Source organism: Balaenoptera musculus, chromosome 16 (genome assembly GCF_009873245.2).
Source record: "Balaenoptera musculus isolate JJ_BM4_2016_0621 chromosome 16, mBalMus1.pri.v3, whole genome shotgun sequence".
In the NCBI taxonomy this organism is placed as follows: Eukaryota; Metazoa; Chordata; class Mammalia; order Artiodactyla; family Balaenopteridae; genus Balaenoptera; species Balaenoptera musculus.
Window position 1 is genome coordinate 50,114,912 of NC_045800.1, and position 21,521 is coordinate 50,136,432.

At 35.7% G+C, this 21,521-nt stretch overlaps 1 protein-coding gene across 4 annotated transcripts in view; it reads right to left on the reverse strand.

The window, feature by feature from the left end:
• Positions 1–4,944: 4,944 nt before the first annotated feature.
• The window catches only part of BMPR1A (bone morphogenetic protein receptor type 1A), a 143,173-nt gene continuing 126,596 nt past the window's right edge, over positions 4,945–21,521 (reverse strand). For all 4 annotated transcript variants that reach the window (XM_036828541.1, XM_036828539.1, XM_036828540.1 and 1 more), the window contains 6 exons: positions 19,244–19,388; positions 14,901–15,093; positions 11,886–12,183; positions 10,079–10,254; positions 8,930–9,060; positions 4,945–8,842 (listed from right to left, as the gene is read on the reverse strand). In XM_036828541.1, coding sequence (XP_036684436.1) covers positions 8,717–8,842; positions 8,930–9,060; positions 10,079–10,254; positions 11,886–12,183; positions 14,901–15,093; positions 19,244–19,388 — 1,069 coding nt within the window. In that variant the 3' untranslated portion in view covers positions 4,945–8,716. The remainder of the gene's footprint in view (positions 8,843–8,929; positions 9,061–10,078; positions 10,255–11,885; positions 12,184–14,900; positions 15,094–19,243; positions 19,389–21,521) is intronic.

Here is a 21,521-nt window from a genome sequence, read left to right on the forward strand (position 1 = left end):
TAGCAAAACTTGAATAAGGTCTGCAGACTATGGTATTGCTGATAATTGTTATGGTATAAATGTTAACTTTCCTGATTTTGAAAATTGTACATAATTGGTTATGTTAATTACCTGAAGAATTCAGGGATAAAGAGGCATGAGCTCTGTAATTTACTCCAACTAGTGCAGAAAAAAGTATGTGTATGTATGTGTTTGTACACAGACATTCCCAAGATGAGCCTTTGTAACTCTTGAATACACACAGAATGACAAAGCAATTGTGACAAAATGTAAGTTTATGAATCTGGATGAAGGGTAAACGGCATTCTTTATACTATTTTTGCAACTTTTCTGGAAGTTTGACATTTTTTCAAAATACAAATAAAGTTAAAACAAAATCTGGTTGTTGAAATAAAAACACTCAGCAGGTGGGCTGAAAAGCACAAGGCAGGATGAAACAAACATATGAAAGACATGTTAAGAAATATGGAAGCAACATCCACGGGACCTAATATTTGTCTAATAGCAGTTCTAGAAAGAGGAAAGTAAAAAGGGAAGGGGAAGACAGTAGAGAAGTGATGGAAGAAAAGTTCCCAGATCTAAGGAAAGATTAAAAGGACCCAATTAGTACTAAGTAACAGAATGAATGTATCTAGACATGGCAAGTTTAAACTTCAAAACATCAAAAACAAAATTTAAATTCTATGTTTCTTGAATGAAAAAAATAAGTTAAACTAAAAAGGACTGAATTAGACACATATCAGACTTCTTACTGGCCACAGGGATGCTGGAAGATCACAGAGTAGAATCTTCAGAGTTAGATTCTCTCTTCAACCTAACTACTAGCCAAGTATGAAGACAGAATCAAATAATAAAAATTACTTTTAAAGTGTTCAATTGAAATGCTTTTCCCAACAGTGTTGGTCTTTTCTTTTTTTGCCAGAGCCTTTCCATTCTTTCTTTTAGTGTTTTTCAACACTTATTTGGACTTTAGTCATACAGGAGAGCAACAGAGAACAGAGCAGCAGCTGTGCTTCAACCTGATTCTAAAGTTGCTTTCAAAAAAGACTCCTCCCCTAAAAAAAACGCCCAAGTTCTTTCTTTGTCTAGCTTAAAAATACTTTCAATATAAGAATTTCATACTGACTTCTAAACAATGGTAACATTTCAGGTTCCCTGGATAAAATCTAGGCCATGACATTTTTCCCAGAACTAGAACAAAAAATTTCACCATTTGTATGGAAACACAAAAGACCCCGAATAGCCAAAGCAATCTTGAGGAAGAAAAACGGAGCTGGAGGAATCAGGCTCCCAGACTTCAGACTATACTACAAAGTTACAGTAATCAAGACAGTATGGTACTAGCACAAAAACAGAAATATAGATCAGTGGAACAGGATAGAAAGCCCAGAGATAAACCCACGCACATATGTCACCTTATCTTCGATAAAGGAGGCAAGAATATACAATGGAGAAAAGACAGCCTCTTCAATAAGTGGTGCTGGGAAAACTGGACAGCTACATGTAAAAGAATGAAATTAGAATACTGCCTAACACCACACACAAAAATAAACTCAAAATGGATTAAAGACCTAAATGTAAGGCCAGACACTATCAAACTCTTAGAGGAAAACATAGGCAGAACACTCTATGACATAAATCACAGCAAGATCCTTTTTGACCCACTTCCTAGAGAAATGGAAATAAAAACAAAAATAAATGGGACCTAATGAAACTTAAAACCTTTTGCACAGCAAAGGAAACCATAAACAAGACCAAAAGACAACCCTCAGAATGGGAGAAAGTATTTGCAAACGAAGCAACTGACAAAGGATTAATCTCCAAAACATACAAGCAGCTCATGCAGCTCAACATCAAAAAAAAAACAACCCAATCCAAAAATGGGCAGAAGACCCAAATAGACATTTCTCCAAAGAAGATATACAGATTGCCAACAAACACATGAAAGGATGCTCAACATCACTAATCATTAGAGAAATGCAAATCAAAACTACAATGAGGTATCACCTCACACCAGTCAGAATGGCCATCATCAAAAAATCTACAAACAATTAATGCTGGAGAGGGTGTGGAGAAAAGGGAACCTTGTTGCACTGTTGGTGGGAATGTAAATTGATACAGCCACTATGGAGAACAGTATGAAGGTTCCTTAAAAAACTAAAAATAGAACTACCATATGACCCAGCAATCCCACTACTGGGCGTATACTCTGAGAAAACCATAATTCAAAAAGAGTCATGTACCACAATGTTTATTGCAGCACTATTTACAGTAGCCAGGACATGGAAGCAACCTAAGTTCCATCGACAGATGAATGGATAAAGAAGATGTGGCACATATATACAATGGAATATTACTCAGCCATAAAAAGAAATGAAATGGAGGTATTTGTAATGAGGTGGATGTAGTTAGAGTCTGTCATACAGAGTGAAGTAAGTCAGAAAGAGAAAAACAAATACTATATGCTAACACATATATATGGAATCTAAAAAAAAAAAAAAAAGGTCTGAAAAACCTAGGGGCAGGACAGGAATAAAGATGCAGACATAGAGAATGGACTTGAGGACACGGGGAGGGGGAAGGGTAAGCTGGGACGAAGTGAGAGAGTGGCATGGACATATATACACTACCAAATGTAAAACAGATAGCTAGTGGGAAGCAGTAGCATAGCACAGGGAAATCAGCTCGGTGCTCTGTGACCATCTAGAGGGGTGGGATAGGGAGGATGGAAGGGAGACGCAAGAGGGAGGGGATATGGGGATAGTTGTATACGTATAGCTGATTCACTTTGTTATACAGCAGCAACTAACAACAACGTAAAGCAATAATACTCCAGTAAAGATGTTAAAAAAAAAAAAAAAATCTAGGCCGTGAGTAGTGAGGTGGGTGCAGGGAGCACTGGGGTATCTGTAATCACTCTGAATTTCATTCTGAGCAAGTAACTGGACAAAGATCAGAAATATAAAGTTCAGAGGAGTAACAGGTAGGCCACATATATTGCATCTAAAAAAGAAAACAATTCAGTAACAATTCAATAACCTTTCAGCCCTAGTCTCTGCTTCTATCTGAAATATTTTTTCATGTACCTTTGCACTTGAACTAAGTTTCCTTTTACTGATTCCCAGCTTCAGGGTGACTTGCCCATTTGCTCTTACGCTGAGCTCACAGTGTTTAACTCCCCATGCCTAGAACAGTGCCACTGCCATTAGGTGGCCTCTGCCTATACTTCTGGCCAGCCACCTGCAGTGGACTGTGTCCACTTAGGCTGTACTGCTCCAGGGCTGAAGCCAGGCTTTCTTAGGAATATGCATCCAACTGAAGTATGAAGTGCAAGAAATGGTCCATGCATTAGCAACAGGCAGATAAATATTTCTCCAAGAGAATGAAGACTTAATGACTGAATTAGCGTCTGTTTAAAATTACCTACAAGGATTAGACTATTCTGGAAGAACAGTATCTCATTTCTTAATGTCTACTCTATTAATGCTACTAATAATGTTAAAGAAACCTTGGAAATAGTCACTCTTCCAACTAAACAGGGAGAGTAACATTATGCTGAGAAGGAAGAATTAATATATCTACCCAGTTTTTGAGTCAGCTTTTTATAGATGGAAAAAAAGCTAGGAAGTATTTGATAGGCCCAAGAAATCCCTGAGTCTTCTTTATCAAGCTGCACAAGAGTACATGCTATTGTTTCAAGAAACTTGTCTTACAGTAACACTAAATGAGGATTCCAGTAAGGAATCTATAATAGGCTATCTCCAAACATGTATTTTTTTTTTGGCGGGGGGGGGGGGGGGGGGTAGACATCAACTAGTAACAAATCTTTTTTTTTTTTTGTAACAAATCTTTTGTAAGGATTTAACACGTTCAAACGCCTACAAAAAGGCATCACAAGGCACACTGAGTGAATTTACACACAACTGAAAACAGCTCTGACAGGTGGTGAGAACGATTTTGCTACAGAACAGAAGGAAAGCTACCTTTACTTCCCTAAGTTTAAGCTTTTAAAACAGCATTTGTTGCAGCAGGAACACCATAAGGCCAGATAAATGGATTACACTACTCTAACTAAAAGAAGCTAGTTACAGGCAAGAAATCAGGCACTCTATTAGCAGAAAGAGAAAAAACTTGGAAGAAATTACCTGGCCAGGTAGTGAGATGAGCACTCTCTTAACACTGCTCTTAGGAGTGTAAATGAGAAACCCTTCTTGGCAGCAAGATTGCAATATTTATCAAGAATCTCAGATTTTTTTTTTTCATCTTAAAGAATCTTTTAAAAGTTCATATCCACTGGTTCCATTTTTAGGAGTGTAATCTAAGAAAATAAATATATGAAGATTTATGTACAAGGATGTTCAATATATTGGTTATATTTTCCCAAACAATGAAAATAACCCAAATATTCAACAGGGAATTATAAAAATAAATTGTTCCATCTACTTAGTGGAATGCTATGTAGTCAATTTTTTAAAAAATGTTTTCAATGGATATATAATGACATACTATGATCTTAACATTGTAAAAAAGATATGTAGCAGCAAAAAAGATCAAAAAGAAACATTCAACTGTAAATAGTTGTAGTATCTGGCAATAGGATTTTGAATGATTTCATTTGCTTCTTTATTCTTTCCTATGTTTTCCAAAATTTCTGTAATGAGTACATATTTTTAGAATTAGAAAAAATGTTTTGTTCTTTTTTTTTTTTAAAGGAAAATAATCCTTGGCTATAATAGGCTTATATAACTATTATAAGTTCTCTATCTACACAAAGGAGTGTGTGGCCACTTACCTGCCCTGTGTCCCACACTGGGTTTCTGGTGGCTGAAATGCACATCTCAGGGACATCTGTATGTACACTAACTTATTTGTCATAAAATTTCACTGGATACGTGACTTCTGATACACAATATAGTCCAAGCAGAGTATCACAAAACACATCACTAAAGTATACTAAAATAAGGTTATTTACTTAAAAATGATACACTGGATGTAATCTATATATAGAACAAAGCAATTAATGGTAAACTTAATAATAAGGCACCTTTTAAACCAGATGCTATACAAAATACATTTAGTGTGTTACATATCAAAGATGAATCTATGTTTTTGGTGTTTTACAAATGCATAATAAAACTGCTTGTTTTTAACCTTCTTTCAGTGTCTATGTACATCTTTCCTAATTAAGCTATAATGATACTTTCATTTTATACAATATATACTACATTTTAGTTTTTAAATGGGCAAGGACAACAGTCACTAAAAGGGCTTAAATAATTCCATTGAAAGCATAGTACAGAGCACAAGCTAAAATTACAATATATTTAATCCTTTGCAAAAGCAGTATTCACATACCTTCCTTATAGGATGATTACACATAGCTTCATGTGATGCTGCCCTAGATTTAATCTGCTCTTTATGAACGTTATCAGCTCTCTGCAGTTTTCACTGTGACTCTCGTAACAGCACAGAGGCAAGAAGATGAACTGCTACACTGCTATTTTAACATCTGACCCAAGCAAATAATAAATATTACCACTTCTAAACAGTACAAGAGCTGCAACAATCTTTAAAAAAATCAATTCGTATTTCTGCTGTTGAAATTATTTTAGATATTTAAACATTTCAAAACGTGTATGAAAAGAAAAATAAATAATTTAATTTATAAAATCTTGCCTGGAATAAATTATTCAATATCAAATTTGATCTTGGGCCAACTTAGAGATGCATGATTCTTTAAATATTGTATTGCATTTTTGTTCTAAACAGAAGCAAAGCATCTGGGGAAAAAAAGGTACTGAATATTTTTTAGAGTGAACAAATAAAAAATCTGGCACATTCTAGGAAAACATAATTTTCAAAAACTATAGGTCACTTTCTAAGCTCAAAAACACTCCTGAAATTGGAAAGGCAACACAAAATGTTGACTGAAATATCTTTTGTGAAAACATTTCCAGAGAAACCAGATTCGAATTTTATGCTTCAGAAACTTGTCCAATAAGAAAGCACAGGGAAAGCTTAGAATAGACACACTGAAGCCAATTCCTAGCATGCATGCCTTTAATTCTAGAGATATTGATATTTACCAGTATAAAGAGGATTCATAAGGAGAATTTTCTTTGAGGGAGGATTAACTTCTGTTATATTCAGGTAGTTTTGGTTTTTTGTTTGTTTTGATATTTTAGTTAAAGGGATGACAGACAGAAGCTACACATTTTTAAGATGCTAAGTTGTAAGCAGGACCAAATAATGGCTTCCAGGGTTTTACAAATTATTATTTATGGTACTATGTAATACTTCCTCTTTTACTCTTTAAATATTTAAATATGAACTTAGAAATTTAAGAGTAAGAATAAAAGGAGAGAAAAAAATAGGTTTCATGCAACTTTTTTTCGACTTTAGGATTTCAAAAATGGAATCATTTGCTTTTTAAAGAACATGTAATATTAGAAAATATTTTTATTGAACAAGTTTCTTGATATCACTTTTAATAAATCAATTTTAAAAATCACTATAATGCTCTTGTACTTATATATTATCTGCAATTGTCTGCTTCCACATACTAACATTTCTAAGAATAGAGTTTGCCTTTCCTTACATTTTTTTCTTTATTATTAAGACGACAAATTATTTTCAAGATTTACAGTTTATCAAATAAAAAATAAATCAAGGTTAACCTTATACTAAGTAGATTAGAGCTCATAAGTATTCTTAAATCACTTGGAAATTTAGATAAAAATACCTGTACCTCTCAGTACAGAGATGGGGAAAACATTCTCAAACAGGAAGTTATTGGGTACTATGTATATCAATATATAAATTTACTTATCTTGATGAACACTTCAAACTTTAGTTATGTTAGATGAAAATTATTAAACTTGGTCAAAACTGTTAAAGCAAGTCTCAAATTTGTGATTGATGTATAGACAAATATGTAAGCATTTCATCCTTAAATGTCAGTCACATTTTTGGCAATGGATGGATACATGCTCTGATTCCTCCCCTTTAAAGATTGTTTTAGCTATGTTGTGATATAATCACATTTATTTTATGCTATATTCAAGAAAACTGTCTCACTTTATGCACCCATGAGTTGTTTGTTCAGAATAAGACATTAATATTTAAAAGGCATTACAGAAGTATGGTAAGTTTAAGTAGATCAGAATTACTCCTTGGGGAAACAAGGCATCCATAAAATATGTAGCATTTTATTGAATAACAGCTATATGGTAATAGATATAGGCACTGACTAGATATTGAACTTTTTGCCTGACTCTTCACTGTCTTCACAAACTTACGGAACAGAAATCATAAAACCAAAAATCTCAAATGATTTAAATGTCTAAAACAGTTGTTGACAAATGTATATTAACTCTGAGACAGAAATTTCTAATTGGAGGATCCTTTCATAAAGGAGAATTGAGATGATGGCATCTTAATGAAAGTCTATACCTATGGTTAGTTCTTGATATTTAAACAAAGTCCTAGACTTGATATAGTACTTTGAATTAATTCTGAAAATTTACATGTAGTTCTACTTTACAACATTTTTTTTCTGATGATCTTTTAATTTTTTTTCCCTTAAGGATGGGATATGAGGTACACATGAGCTGGTTTCTATAGTATGAATGTATGTACATATATAAAATATGGTCGTAAAGGAGCAGGTGTTTTGCAAGTAAAGCATATTATACACAAAATATAAATAACTTCCCTTTTAAAAGTTACTGAGAATAAAGAATACAGAACATGGTTACAGGCACTTACATTGCTATCAAACGCAGTAATTAGTATTCACTTCAATAAGAAGTGTTTTCTTTAGAAGGTTCATGGCATTGGAAGTTCCAACTTTGGATAGGATGCTTTTCATGACAAAAATAATAATTACAAAAAAAAAAAAAAAAAAAAGAGTTTGTGGTGGGAGGAAAACAGTCCAAATTTACATACACTTTAAACTCCTTTTGGCCTTTATATCAACTTTAATGTTAAAAAATAAAGTTGGTGGAGAAGCTAGCTCACTTGCAAGGTAAATGGCTTTTATGTGATTGGCAAATCTTGGTCAGATAATGCATTTTTAAAGCACAAAACCAACAGCCACCAATATCTTCCTGTGCATTCATAAATTATTTTCTTCTAATTCAAATGGCAGCAGAGGAATTCTGGTATGCATGTATGTACACAGACACACACACACACACCATTATCAAGGCATGACAAACTATCATAAACTAAGCAGTATCCCAAACAGATCATGATCCATAGGCTGTTTACAAAGGTAGAATACAAATAGATTAAATTTTCTCAGGTAGAAGGTAAAAGTGTATATTTCTCCATCTCTGCTGAATTCATTTATCTTCTTAAGGCTTTCACAGAAAGCACCATTTTATGAACAGGTAATTCAGTACCCAGAGTTTGACTGGAGACATTAATCAGGATTGAAGTCTTGATGCAGTTCATAAAAACCCAATAAAAAAAAGGCATCAAAAACCACATTTATAATAAAGCTGTCCATATATAAAGAATGAAGTGTTTAGAAGAAGTTCCCAGCTTGTATTCTACAGAGTACTGAAAGGTTTAATATTAGCAGCCTGTGAAGGTGTAGTGAGGAAAGAGTCTGAGAACCAAGTCAACATCCTTATTCTATTCTAATTCCACCCGTTCCTTGGGTGAAAACAGTTCTTGCAGTCTAGAATTTCTCCTCATGATTATTTGTCTGTCAAATCTTTACATCTTGAGATTCAACCATCTTGGCAAGTGTCTTCTTGATTCTCAGAGCTGTAAGTCTGGAGGCTGGATTGTGAGCCCAGCATTCTGACATTAGCTTCAAAACTGCTCGTAGACACTGAAAAGTAAAGAGAATGTAGTGAGTAGGTAAATATCATTGGCAACACTCAGCAATCACTTCCTAAGGGGACTGAATTCCACTTACTTCATCACTGTTCCATCGATTAGACACAATTGGCCGCAAACGTTTGACACACACAACCTCACGCATATCTTCATATGATGGATCATTGGGTACCATGTTATAATATGGTAACTGGTACTCTTCTACAATTCCTGTAGTGAGTGAGAAAGTATAGTGGGCACAAAAACGGTGGCTGGACAAAATACATCAATCCATTCAGTACCTCCTACTGAACTATGGAACTGAAACAAATCCCTCCATAAAGTAGAAAAGATTACAGAGTGGATGATTCACTTTTAACAGTAAAGGTATGTTCTCTTTTTCTAATGTCTAATTATTTTCTCTACCCCCACCATAGCTGTCCATATTGGACATACCAATATCCCTTAAAATAAGCAAGGTGAACCACTCACCCTAAATTTTCAGTCTAATTATTTATGTACACAATTGTTTCTACTAATGGATGAGGTTTTAATTTTTTTAATTATTTTTTTTCTGCAGTAGAAAGACAACACATATGCAGAAAAGAGTTAATAAAGCAGACCTGAAACTGCTATTCTTAAAAGGCCTGCTTGCAAGACTGGCACTTGACTGGTGTCTGGGAACTTGCCTGGTAAACAGCTCCCTACACTCATATAAAACTAAAGGAAAAGGCGAGTCACTGTTCCTAGACTGTTTGTGCCAACAATATGGTTTATGCTGGACACCTGGCTTTCTTTCTAGGAGTTTGGAATTTTGATACATACTAGGCAGAGGATGCCCACGTGACCAGCCTCCAAAAAAATCTTTGGGTACTAAATCTCTAATGAACTTCCCTGGATGACAATATTTTACACATTATCACAATTCATTGCTGGGGTAACTTAAGAAAATCCCGAGCGACTCCACTGGGAAAAGACTTTTGGAAGCTTGTACCTGATTTCCTCTAAACTTTCTGCCCCATGCACCTTTTCCCTTTGCTAATTTTATGTGTAGCCTTTCAGTGTAACAAATTTTAGCTGTGAAGACAACTATATGCTGAGTCCTGGGAGTCCTAATGAAATCACAGAACCGGGGAGTGGTCCTGGGGATCCCTGACACACACGACATCTAAATTATACAACTGGAGGTGTTATTTTTTGAATGATGAGTATACAAACATAACCAGAAACATGCTACCTAAACTCCTACCTCCTGTGATACAACGACGAGCCATTTCCCAAATAATCAGGCCAAAGCTATAGATGTCAGCCATTATGTAGGGCTGGAAATGGTTTTTATTCAGGCTTTCATCTAGCACTTCTGGAGCCATGTAGCGTTTGGTACCCACCCTAGTATTCAAAGGTACATCAACTTCATTTGTATCACTGAAACAGAAGACAGACAACGTCCAGGTTGAGGGCCAAGAACAAAATCGTTTCTCACCTATTTTTGTCGCATATTGTAAAAGTCAGGGTCTCTCTTTGTATATATATAACAAAATAAAATAAAGATCTATCTATCTATCTAATATGTCTATATTCCCTTATCAGAAATCCTTGGGGTCAGATGTATTTTGAAATTTAGCATCTTTCAGGTTTAAAAAAGTAATATACCCTTTAAATATATGCTATATATTATATAAATCTCCAGCAGGGTCTGCAAGCAGTACTCAATCAAAATCATTAGTAAGTACACAGTGAAAAACTAAGTATGAATATTCATACTAAGCTGGATAAATAAAGACAGTAAATACCTCACATCAGTTCAAGTCAAGTTTTGTCACCAAACAAGTTTTGTGCCTCTCTAAGAAAGAGAACAATACTGAATATAAAAAAAGTGGTACATAATTATATCCCAGAACAAGTGAATGTGAAAATTAATTGAATCATTTGCTTTTATCATTCTCATGTGATCCTTTGTGATTTAGGATTACATTTTTTTTCTTTATGGGTCCAACCAACTTAGTTCTATTGTGAGTAATGTTTACATAATCATATTGAAATGATGTTTATTGTTTTTTTCAATTTTTGGAGTAAACTTTAGAGTTAGAAGACATGAATGATTTGTTTTTAGGTCCCCAGATCTATTAGGTTCTGAAAACTACTCTGAGGCAGAGATTAATATAACGTATTTTATATTTTCTTAAATTAGCATCTGATGAATATTTGAGCCAATAAACACTCCACTGATAAAAACAACAGGATTAGAATACTGTAAAAATGATGGAAGAAGATTAAAATTTTTTAACGTTTGCTTTATTATGGACTAGTACTTCTATTTTATGGCCTGAAATGAGTTTTGAAATGTGAAATGGCTGCTGTATTCCAGAATTATAACATTAAAACAATTTAAATAGTTTTCTAAAAATCTGATATTCTCATTGTTTAAAAATGTTGACAACATCAAGTAGTGATGAAGAAATGGCGTACTTATATCTTGTTTATGGGAGTGTAAACTGATGCACGCTTTCTAAAGGGATAACCTACAACATACTATTAATATAAATTAATATGTACATACTCTCTGTCTAGCCCCTTCTCTAGCAATCCATCATGAAGAAATACTTGTACAAGTATTCAAGGATATTATAATATGGATAAAATACAATATTCATTAAAGCATTTTTAAAATAAGAGAGATAAACTGGAGGCAACTTTAATGCTCATCAGTTGGGTCACAGGTGAAATAAATTATAGTACATCTATAAAATGGAAAACTTTCCTTAACACTGTTAAAAAGAACGAAGTAGATCTATATATACTGAAACGGAAGGATGTCTAAGACAATAAAAAGTAGGAAATCAAGAATTATGTAGAGTAGGATGTCATTTTTGTTAAAAACAGAAAACACAATGACAACAAAACACGAAGACGAAAACCCCCCAAAACCCAATTTATATAATTATATAAGCACAGATACATGTTTGGAAATCCACTGTCCTGAATACAAACACAAACAGGTAAATATCTTTAGGAGATTACAATAATTTCAAAACAGTAGGTAAAGAACCGCTCACCTGTTGAATTTAACAGCAAGGCCCAGGTCAGCAATACAGCAACTTCCATTTTTCTTGATGAGGATGTTTTTGCTCTTGAGGTCGCGATGAGCAATTGCAGGCTTTCCTTGAGTGCCATAAATTTCTGTGTGGAGATGGCACAGACCACAGGCAGCTGAGTAAGCCAGCTTAAGCAGGGCTCTGGTGTCTAGTGTAGCACATTTCAGGAAATCATAGAGGGATCCGTTTTCATGGTAATCGGTAATCAAATAGAGCTGAGTCCAGGAACCTGTACCTTTAATATCTGCTGCTATAAAACCTGTTCAATTAATGAATTTAAAAGGTTAGTTATCAGACGTGGCTAGGAAGAATAATGAATGCTCATTTAGGATATTGAGAATAACTTAGGTATAATCAACAGGTAATAAAAATTTAACTTGACTGACAAAATCTCTTGAATATGTTACCAAAATTTTTATTTCTGTCATTTACATATAAAAGTCTATACTTTTGTAATTAATTTAAAGTAATCTTAATGATAATCATAAAAATGATAATAATATGACTAAGAAAAAGATCACATATATAATAACCTAGGGAAATGTTATTAATCTACATGATTCTGTAAGTATGAAGAACTATAAAGAAGGAATGTGGAAAAGGCTCTTCATTTCAAACTGAAAAGTGGACCCATTAAAATAATAAAGTTAGGGCTTCCCTGGTGGTGCAGTGGTTAAGAATCCACCTGCCAATGCAGGGGGCAGGGGTTTGATCCCTGGTCCGGGAAGATCCCACATGCCTCAGAGCATCTAAGCCCGTGCGCCACAACTACTGAGCCTGCGCTCTAGAGCCGGCGAGCCACAACTACTGAACCCCACGCACCACAAGTACTGAAGCCCGCATGCCTAGAGCCCATGCTCTGCAACAAGAGAAGCCACTGCAATGAGAAGCCCACACACTGCAATGAAGAGTAGCCCCCGCTCACCACAACTAGAGAAAGCCCGCGTGCAGCAACGAAGACCCAACACAGCCAAAAATAAATAAAATAAAAATAAAATTAAAAAATAATAATAAAGTTAAATATGTTCAACTAAGAGTTTGCTTCTAACTAAGCCAACTCCCACTTGCCCATCAATGCCTTATCACATTTGCCTTTTCAGCCTGGCTCACTGACAAGCAAGTTCACAATACTGGCTTCCTTTCTTTCTCCTTTCTCTTCTCCTCCCTCTCTTCAGAAAAAGGTGAATGCTGAGTTGAATAATGTTCCCCCCGCCTCATTCATGTCCACCTGGTACCTATAAATGTGACCTTATTTGGAAACAACGTCTTTGTAGATATAATCAAGTTCAGATGAGGTGATACTAGGTTAGAGTGGGCCCTAAATCAATGACTGGTATCCTTATAGGAAGAGGGAAATATGGATACAGACACACAGGAAGAAGGCCATGTGCCAACAAAGACAGAGATAGGAGTGTGGTCTCCCAAGCCAAGGAATGCCAAAGATAGCTGGCAATCACCAGAATCTGGAAGAGGCAAGGAAGGGTCCTCCCCTAAAGCCTTCAGAGAGCATGGCCCTGCCAACACCTTGATTTTAAACTTCTGGCCTCCATAACTCTGAGAGAATTAAGTTTCTATTGTTTTAAGCCACCTAGTTTGTGGTACTCTGTTACGGACAGTCCTAGGAAACTAATATAATTAGTATAGGAAACTATACTCTTAGTAACATGCTATGCACTCTCTAAATTAAAGGGCAAGGAAATAGTACCTGAATGGAAAGTCAGGGAAGGTAGATGAGTTTATGCACCCTACTGATCAGATCATACCTAGGTCATTTTGCTACTGTGTAAATGGGGGTGAGGAGAGAGACCTACTAAGCATAGAACATAATAAATGAAGCTACATCTTAGGAGGGAGGGGGGTGATTTAATTTGCAACAGGCAAAGGTACATATAGTTCAAGTTACCCTAGAAAATTGCTTAAATTACTTTTAAAAGACTTGTTTTTTTGTTACTATATGAGTAAGTCCAATAAACTATATTACTTCCACTTTGAAACTCACTGCTGTTTCTCCACAGCTGGGTAGTAAATATAGACATACCTCGTTTAATTGAGCTTCACAGATACTGTGTTTTTAACAAATTGAAAGTCTGTGGCAACTCCTGCCACAAGTCTATAGGAGCCGTTTTTCAAACAGCATTTGCTCACTTCATGTGCTATGTTTTGGTAATTCTCACAAACCTTCAAACTTTTTCATTATTATTATATCTGTTATGGTGATCTGTGATCAGTGGTCTTTGATGTTACTACTGTAATTGTTTGGCATTTTTTAGCAGTAAAGTTTTTTTTTTTTTTTGTTTTTTTTTTGAAGATTTATTGATTGACTGATTGCTATATTGGGTCTTTGTTTCTGTGCTAGGACTTTCTCTAGTTGCGGCAAGCAGGGGCCACTCTTCATCGCGGTGCGCGGGCCTCTCACTATCGCGGCCTCTCTCGTTGCGGAGCACAGGCTCCAGACGCGCAGGCTCAGCAGTTGTGGCTCACGGGCCCAGTTGCTCCGCGGCATGTGGGATCTTCCCAGACCAGGGCTCGAACCCGTGTCCCCTGCATTAGCAGGCAGATTCTCAACCACTGCGCCACCAGGGAAGCCCCGCAGTAAAGTATTTTTAAATTAAGGTATGTACATTGTTTACTAGACATAATGCTACTGCACACTTAATAGACTACAGTACAGCATAAACATAACTTTTATATGCACTTGGAAACCAAAATATTTGTGGGACTTGCTTTATTGTGATATTTGCTTTATTGCAGTGGTCTGGAATCCAACCCCAAAATATCTCCGAGCCATGTCTGGAAAGTGGTTGGTTGCCATTCAGGACTGGGTTGTATTTAAACTGTATATTCCACTAGACTTCCTTTAGCCAAATGCACACAACTGAACTCACATATGTTTTCAAAGCCCAAGTGCCAGGCTTCCACCGGCATCCCACTAACCTTGAAGAATATGGAACTGACTAAAATCAAATGTGTACTCACCGAGTATGTTTTCATGGCGCATTAGCACAGTTTGATAGATTTCCGTTTCTCGAAACCAGCTAGCTTCTTCAGTGGTAAAAAACACTTTGACTGCCACTTTCTCACCACGCCATTTACCCATCCACACTTCTCCATATCGGCCTTTACCAACTTGCCGAACCATCTGAATCTGTTTGGCAATAGTTCGCTGAACCTTCATAGAAAAAAGTAAAATGAGAAGAACATATTAAGATTGAGAAAGTGGTTTAACAGGGCATCCCATCAAAAAGGATGGTATATACAACCAACCAACTCCAAGATTAACATATATACAGTAGCCTCCATATCCGTTCCGCATCCTTGGATGTGGAAGGCCGACTGTAAGGGACCTGAGCATCTGTACATTTTTGTATCTGCAAGGGGTCCTGGAACCAACCCCTGAGGTTGATCCTGAGGGAGGACTGTACTGTATTCAAAAGGAGATGAAACAATGTACAATATATTCTAAACTCACAAAATAACAGGTTAGTCAATATGGCAGATTGTTTGCAAAAATGGACTATATAATTCCCCTCCCAGTACACACACCCTTGGGTAGTCTCCTCCACAGACTCTGGGCTTGGCTACATGACTTGCTTTGGGCAAAAGAACAACAGCAATTGTAAAACAAGTGAAAAGTCTTTGTGCACTGGGGCTTGCCCTTTCCTGCCATTCTAGGGCACCCTGTGACCAAAATGAGCAAAACCGTACCAACTGTTGGCCATGTACATAAACTATACCATTTGGCTCTAGCTGAGCAAATTCAGAAAAAGAACTGCCCAGAAGACTCACAGAATCATGAAAAATAACAAATGTTTGTTGTTTCAAGCCACTAAGCTTTGGGGTGGTTTATCATGTAGCAAAATCTAAATAACAGTTAAAAATACTCAACTCAGTCTGTAAGACCTTACATGATCTGGTCCCTGCCTAACTCTCCTGCCTGATCATTGACTCTAATCCCCTACCCTCACCCCTCTTATTTACCTTGTTTCAATTTTTAGAATTCACTCAAGCTCATTCCTGTCTCAATCTTTTTGCATGTGCAGTTCCCTTTACTTAAGAGTGTTGTTTCTCTCTTAAACACCTTCATAGCATATACATATTTCTCAGTTGCTGCACTTATCACAATTTTATTATTATTTATATACATATTTGTTTGAATTCCATCTCCCACTACTCACAGAATAGAGGTATTTATTTAGGACAATACTTGAAGTACAATGCTGCTTTCATTAATATTTGTTGGATGAAACAGGCAGGTAAATTGCTACCTTTCATTTTCAGAAGCATTAGCAGCCATTCTAAATTTAAAAAAACAACACTAAGGTCCCGGTTAGAAATGTAGCTAAAATGGGCTAGATTTTATGACCATCTAAACTGACTTACTTTATGTATCACTTATTACAAAATCCTTTTGTGATTTCGTTTTAGAAAGCCAGAATTATTGAGGTCTAATTTACATATACTAAAATGCACTCTCTTCGACAACTGTGTTTTGACAAATGTATACAGTTATGTAACCACCAACATCACAATTAAGATACAGAACATTTCTATAACCCAAAAAAGTTCCCTTTACTGCTTGAAAGTCAATCACCTCCCCACCTACCTTCAGTCCCTGGCATGACTGATCTCTTTTCTTTCCCTACAGTTTTGAACATGACATAAATGGAAACATACAATAGGTAGCCTCTGTATCTAGCTTCTTTAATTCAGCATAAAATACTTTGAAATTTACCTGTGTTGCTATTGCATGCATCAGTAGTTTGTTCCATTTTACTGACAAGCAGTATTCTACTCAATGAATGTACCACAATTTGTTTATCCATTTACCAACTGATGGACTTTTGGGTTGTTTACAATTTATTATGACTAAAGCTGCTATGAACATTCACAGTCAGTCTTTGTATGGACATGTTTGCATATTCCTTCTGTAAACAATTAGCAGAAGGACTGCTTCATTGTATAAAAAGTATATGCTTAACATTTTAGTCAGCTATCAACCTGTTTCCCAAAGTAGCTGTATTTTGCATTTCAATCAGCAATGTATGAGATTTCCAGTTGATTTTATTTATTTATTTATTTATGGCTGCGTTGGGTCTTTGTTGCTGCACGCGGGCTTTTCTCTAGTTGCGGCGAGCAGGGGCTACTCTTCGTTGTGGTGCGCGGGCTTCTCATTGCGGTGGCTTCTCTTGTTGCGGATCACGGGCTGTAGGCGTGCGGCCTTCAGTAGTTGTGGCACACGGGATCAGTAGTTGTGGCACACGGGATCAGTAGTTGTGGCTCGTGGGCTCTAGAGCGCAGGTTCAGTAGTTGCAGTGCACAGGCTTAGGTGCTTCGAGGCATGTGGGATCTTCCCAGACCAGGGCTCGAACCCGTGTCCTCTGCATCGGCAGGAGGACTCTTAACCACTGTGCCACCAGGGAAGCCCTGATTTATATTCTTTTCCACACTTAATATTCTCAGTTTTTGCCATACTAGTGCACGTGTAGTATCTCACTGTGTTTAATCTGCATTTCCCTGATGATGCTGAGCATCTTTTCATGTGCTTATCTGCCATTCTTATATCTTCTCTGGGCAAGTGTCTGTTCAAATCATTTGTCCATTTTTAAAAAATTGGGTTGTCTCATTACTGAGTTGTAAAAATTCTTCATATATTCTGTAACACAAATTCTTTATCAGAACTCCTTTGCCAGTCTGTGACTTGTTTTTTCACTTTCTTAGCAGTGTCTTCTGAATAGGAAAAGTTTTAAATTTTAAGAAAGGCCAATTTATCATTTTTTAAAATGACTCTTGCCTTTTGTGTCCTAAGAAATCTTTACTCAAGGTCACAATAATTTTCTAAAACATTTTCTTTTAAAGGTTTTATACTTTAATTTTTACATTTAGGTCTATGATTCATTTCAAGGTAATTTTGTATATGGAGCGAGATAAGGGTCAAGATTCACCTTTTGTCAAATGGATGCCCAATTTTTCCTGCACCATTTGTTAAACGGACTCTTTTCCCCACTGAATTACTCTGGCATCCAAATCAATTGATTACACATGTGTGCGTCCATTGCTAGACTCTATTCTGTTCCACTGATGTACATACCTATCCTCATGCCAGGATCACATAGTGTTGACTACTGTAGCTGTAAAATAAGCCCAGAAATCAGGTAGTGAATCCTCTTTATTCTTCTTTTTCAATATTGTTTTGGCTCTTCTAGGTCCTCTGCATTTCCAAATAATTGTTAGAATAAGCTCATCAATTTCTACAAAAGTTTGCTCTGATTTTGATTTGGATGGAACTGAAACTATAAATCAATTTTAGGATAACTGAAATCTTAATACTGAGTCTTCTGATTCAAAAACAGGTTAAAAACCTTAATGCTTATTAAGGGTTTTGTTCATTTCTTTTGGCAATGTTTTCTTGATTTTAAGTGTATAGGTCTTATATCAGTTTTAAGTTTATTCCAAAATATTTCATGTTTTTGATGCTATTTTAAATGATAGTGCTTTTAAAATTTTAATTCCTAATTGTTTATAGCCATTGTACATAAATTCAATGATTTTTGTACAATGACCTTGATAAACTCACTTATTGGTTGTTGAGCTTTATGTTATCATCTTTGAGATTTTCTATGTAGACAATCATGTTTTCCGCACTGTCCTTTCCAATTCAATTACAGAATTACCTGATTCAGTGAATTTTATAATTAGAGATCAATGTATTTACTTTAAACAAACCAACTAAACACAGAATTTAAAATCTATCTAGATATCTAGTATTTATTATAAGAGTCCCCTTGACCCCTAAGTCTGAATATTTCTATACATATAATTCTCTTAGAATTATTTACAACTCGCTTTAACATCATTTTTATGAATTGTGTTTCGGTAATATAGTATTATATTGAGGGAAGTATCCTCTCTATGAAGATCTGTGGGAGTAACTTCCTTTTGATTTCAGAATCTGAAATAGTTATACTTCTCCCAACCAATCAGTTTAACCTTACAGATGCAAGGTATTTTACACTTGATTCCTCAAGTTGGCTGTTAAAAACCTGTGAGCTAATGCTAACACTTACATAGCACTTCATGACCACATTTTCTCTCTTAACCTTGCTTGTGACTCTATCTTACTTGTCTATTCAATTTTTCTTATTTCATATTTCTTATTTTAACTAATTTCATCTTGCATTACTGTAGCCATCTTTCTCAATAAGGGAAAAAAGTGTGTCTAGTAAAGTCCCCTAATATGTAATTATTACGCTGTCTACCATCATATGACAACACATTCTGTATTAATAAACCATTCATGTTTATATGACATTTCAGCTTACCAATAAGGGTAGTCCAGATCCACTACCAGAACTTTGTGACTGGTCAATAAGGTCTTTTAATGATTCCCCAACTGGAATAAATGCTTCATCCTGTTCCAAGTCACGATTGTAACGGCGTCTGCTTGAGATGCTCTTGCAATAATGTCTTTTAAAAAAGCAGAAAATAATCTACATTAACATTCTAAAACTATAAAATTCTAAGGTAAGAAAAATCTTGAGGTTGTTGACACTATCATCCTTCCTTCATCACATGGGTTCATATCCAAATTAGTCTTATCATAGAAAAATATATCCTCTGTTAAAATAATGTCCAGAAATGGAGTTTATGAGGTAGAGAGCTATATACTGTCTTAAAATGGAAAGACGTCCATGGTACATTGGCAAGTGAAAAAAACAGATTAAAAAACAGCATGTAAAGTATGATCCTAGCTATAAACATTTTAAAATTATATGTATCTATACTTGTCTAAAAGGATCAGAAATATACCAGAAATATATCAAGTTGTATATAATAGTTATTGCTGGGAAGGTAGGAATATTTACTTTCTACTTTACATATGTATTTTCATCTGAATTTATAAGCATGTAGTCTTGTATCAAAATGAACAATAAATATACTTCCATTTTAAAAAAGGGAAAAAGAGTTTATGGAAAAGAAATCAAACAAGTTCTCTTAATTCATTCTAATATTTTCAAAGGCTTTTTTTAAAATTTCAAATTATGAAATGTTTCAAACATGTAGGAAGGTAGAGATTAATTTATTTGGCACCCATGTGTAAACCATTTAAATTTAATAAATATTGCCATTATGCTATGTTTATTTTAGGTATATTTTAAATAAATAAACATTAAAATATTTGCAGCTGCAGCCATTTCCCTCATAATTCCATTTCCCTCATTTACTCCTAAGAGACAAACACTACCCTGAAGGTGGTTATATCCTTCCTATCTATGTATTTATACCTTTACCATAAAAGTATATACTCATAAACAACATCGTTCCTCTGGACACAAATGGCATATGTTGTATTAATATTTTACATCATGCTTTAAAAAACTCCTTATGTATTACATACTTACCCATGTTGATATATGTTAAAAAAACAATAGCTCATTTTTATTGATGTTGAATGTGTGTCAGGCACTGTTCTATGACTTACTTCATCTTTATTAAACTCCTAAGAGGTAAGTACTATTGTTTCCATTTTACAAAAGAGGAAACCATGGCCCAGAGGCTCATCATTTGTCCCAAGTCAGACAGCTGGCTAATTATTCTCCAATACTGAGGCAAGACCCTTCTGAGTACTATAACCAAAACCCCATGAATTATGAGGTTTTCAAGTCACATAGCTGGTGGGAACAGATACTATCCCCAGCCTTGTGTGAGCACTGAATACTGTTTCCTTCAATCTTTTCAGCCGTTCTTTCCCAGCCTTAGGTGGTTTCCTCACTTGAACACACTGATCAAGATTCAGCTGAATATTCTATGGGAATGTTCTGAAGATGTCTGGAGTTCTTTCTCTGTGAAACTCTCCTTTCCAGTACTCTGTACCTATGAACTATAGCTGCTGCTCTCTCCCCAGACTCTCAGCTGTATCTCCTCGATTTGGTGTCTGCTGGGCTACACCTGAGTTCTTCCTGTGTCCCGCAGCCAGAAACTCTCTTCAGGGAGTAAGCTGGGCAATCACAAGACTCACCTCATTTGTTTCCTGTTTCTCAGGGATCAGTGCCCTTCACTGGCTGATTGGCAGCTATTAGTATGCGATTGGGGCTTACTGATTACAGGTTTCACTGTAAGACAATCTGCTTGGGCCATTTCACTGGACTTACTAGAGACAGAATACTCAGGTCTTTTTTCTTGGGCTAGATGGATTTTCCCCAAGAACAATCTTCTTATATGTTATCTAGAGGGAACATGCTTGGTTAGCAGGGTTCTGGAGGGTAGGGGGGCCCACAAATTAGTATGTAAATATTCACTTTACCTCCTTATTTTTATTATAATACCTCACCCTCAATAATGGGATACCATAGCTGAGAACATTTTTGTTCTTTTCAGAGACTACACTTCTAGCCTTCTGTTAGAGAGACGGTGGAAAGTCACATCATTATTCAGAATAAGAGTTAAGGATCTCAACATCTGTGGTACTTGGCATCCAAAATGGCCCACAAAACTTTTCAACTCCTGGTATGCCTGTCCTTGTTTACTTCCCTTCCACAAAGCAGGGCTGATCTCTGTGACCAGCAGAATACGGCAGAAGTGATGGTGTCACTTCTGAGT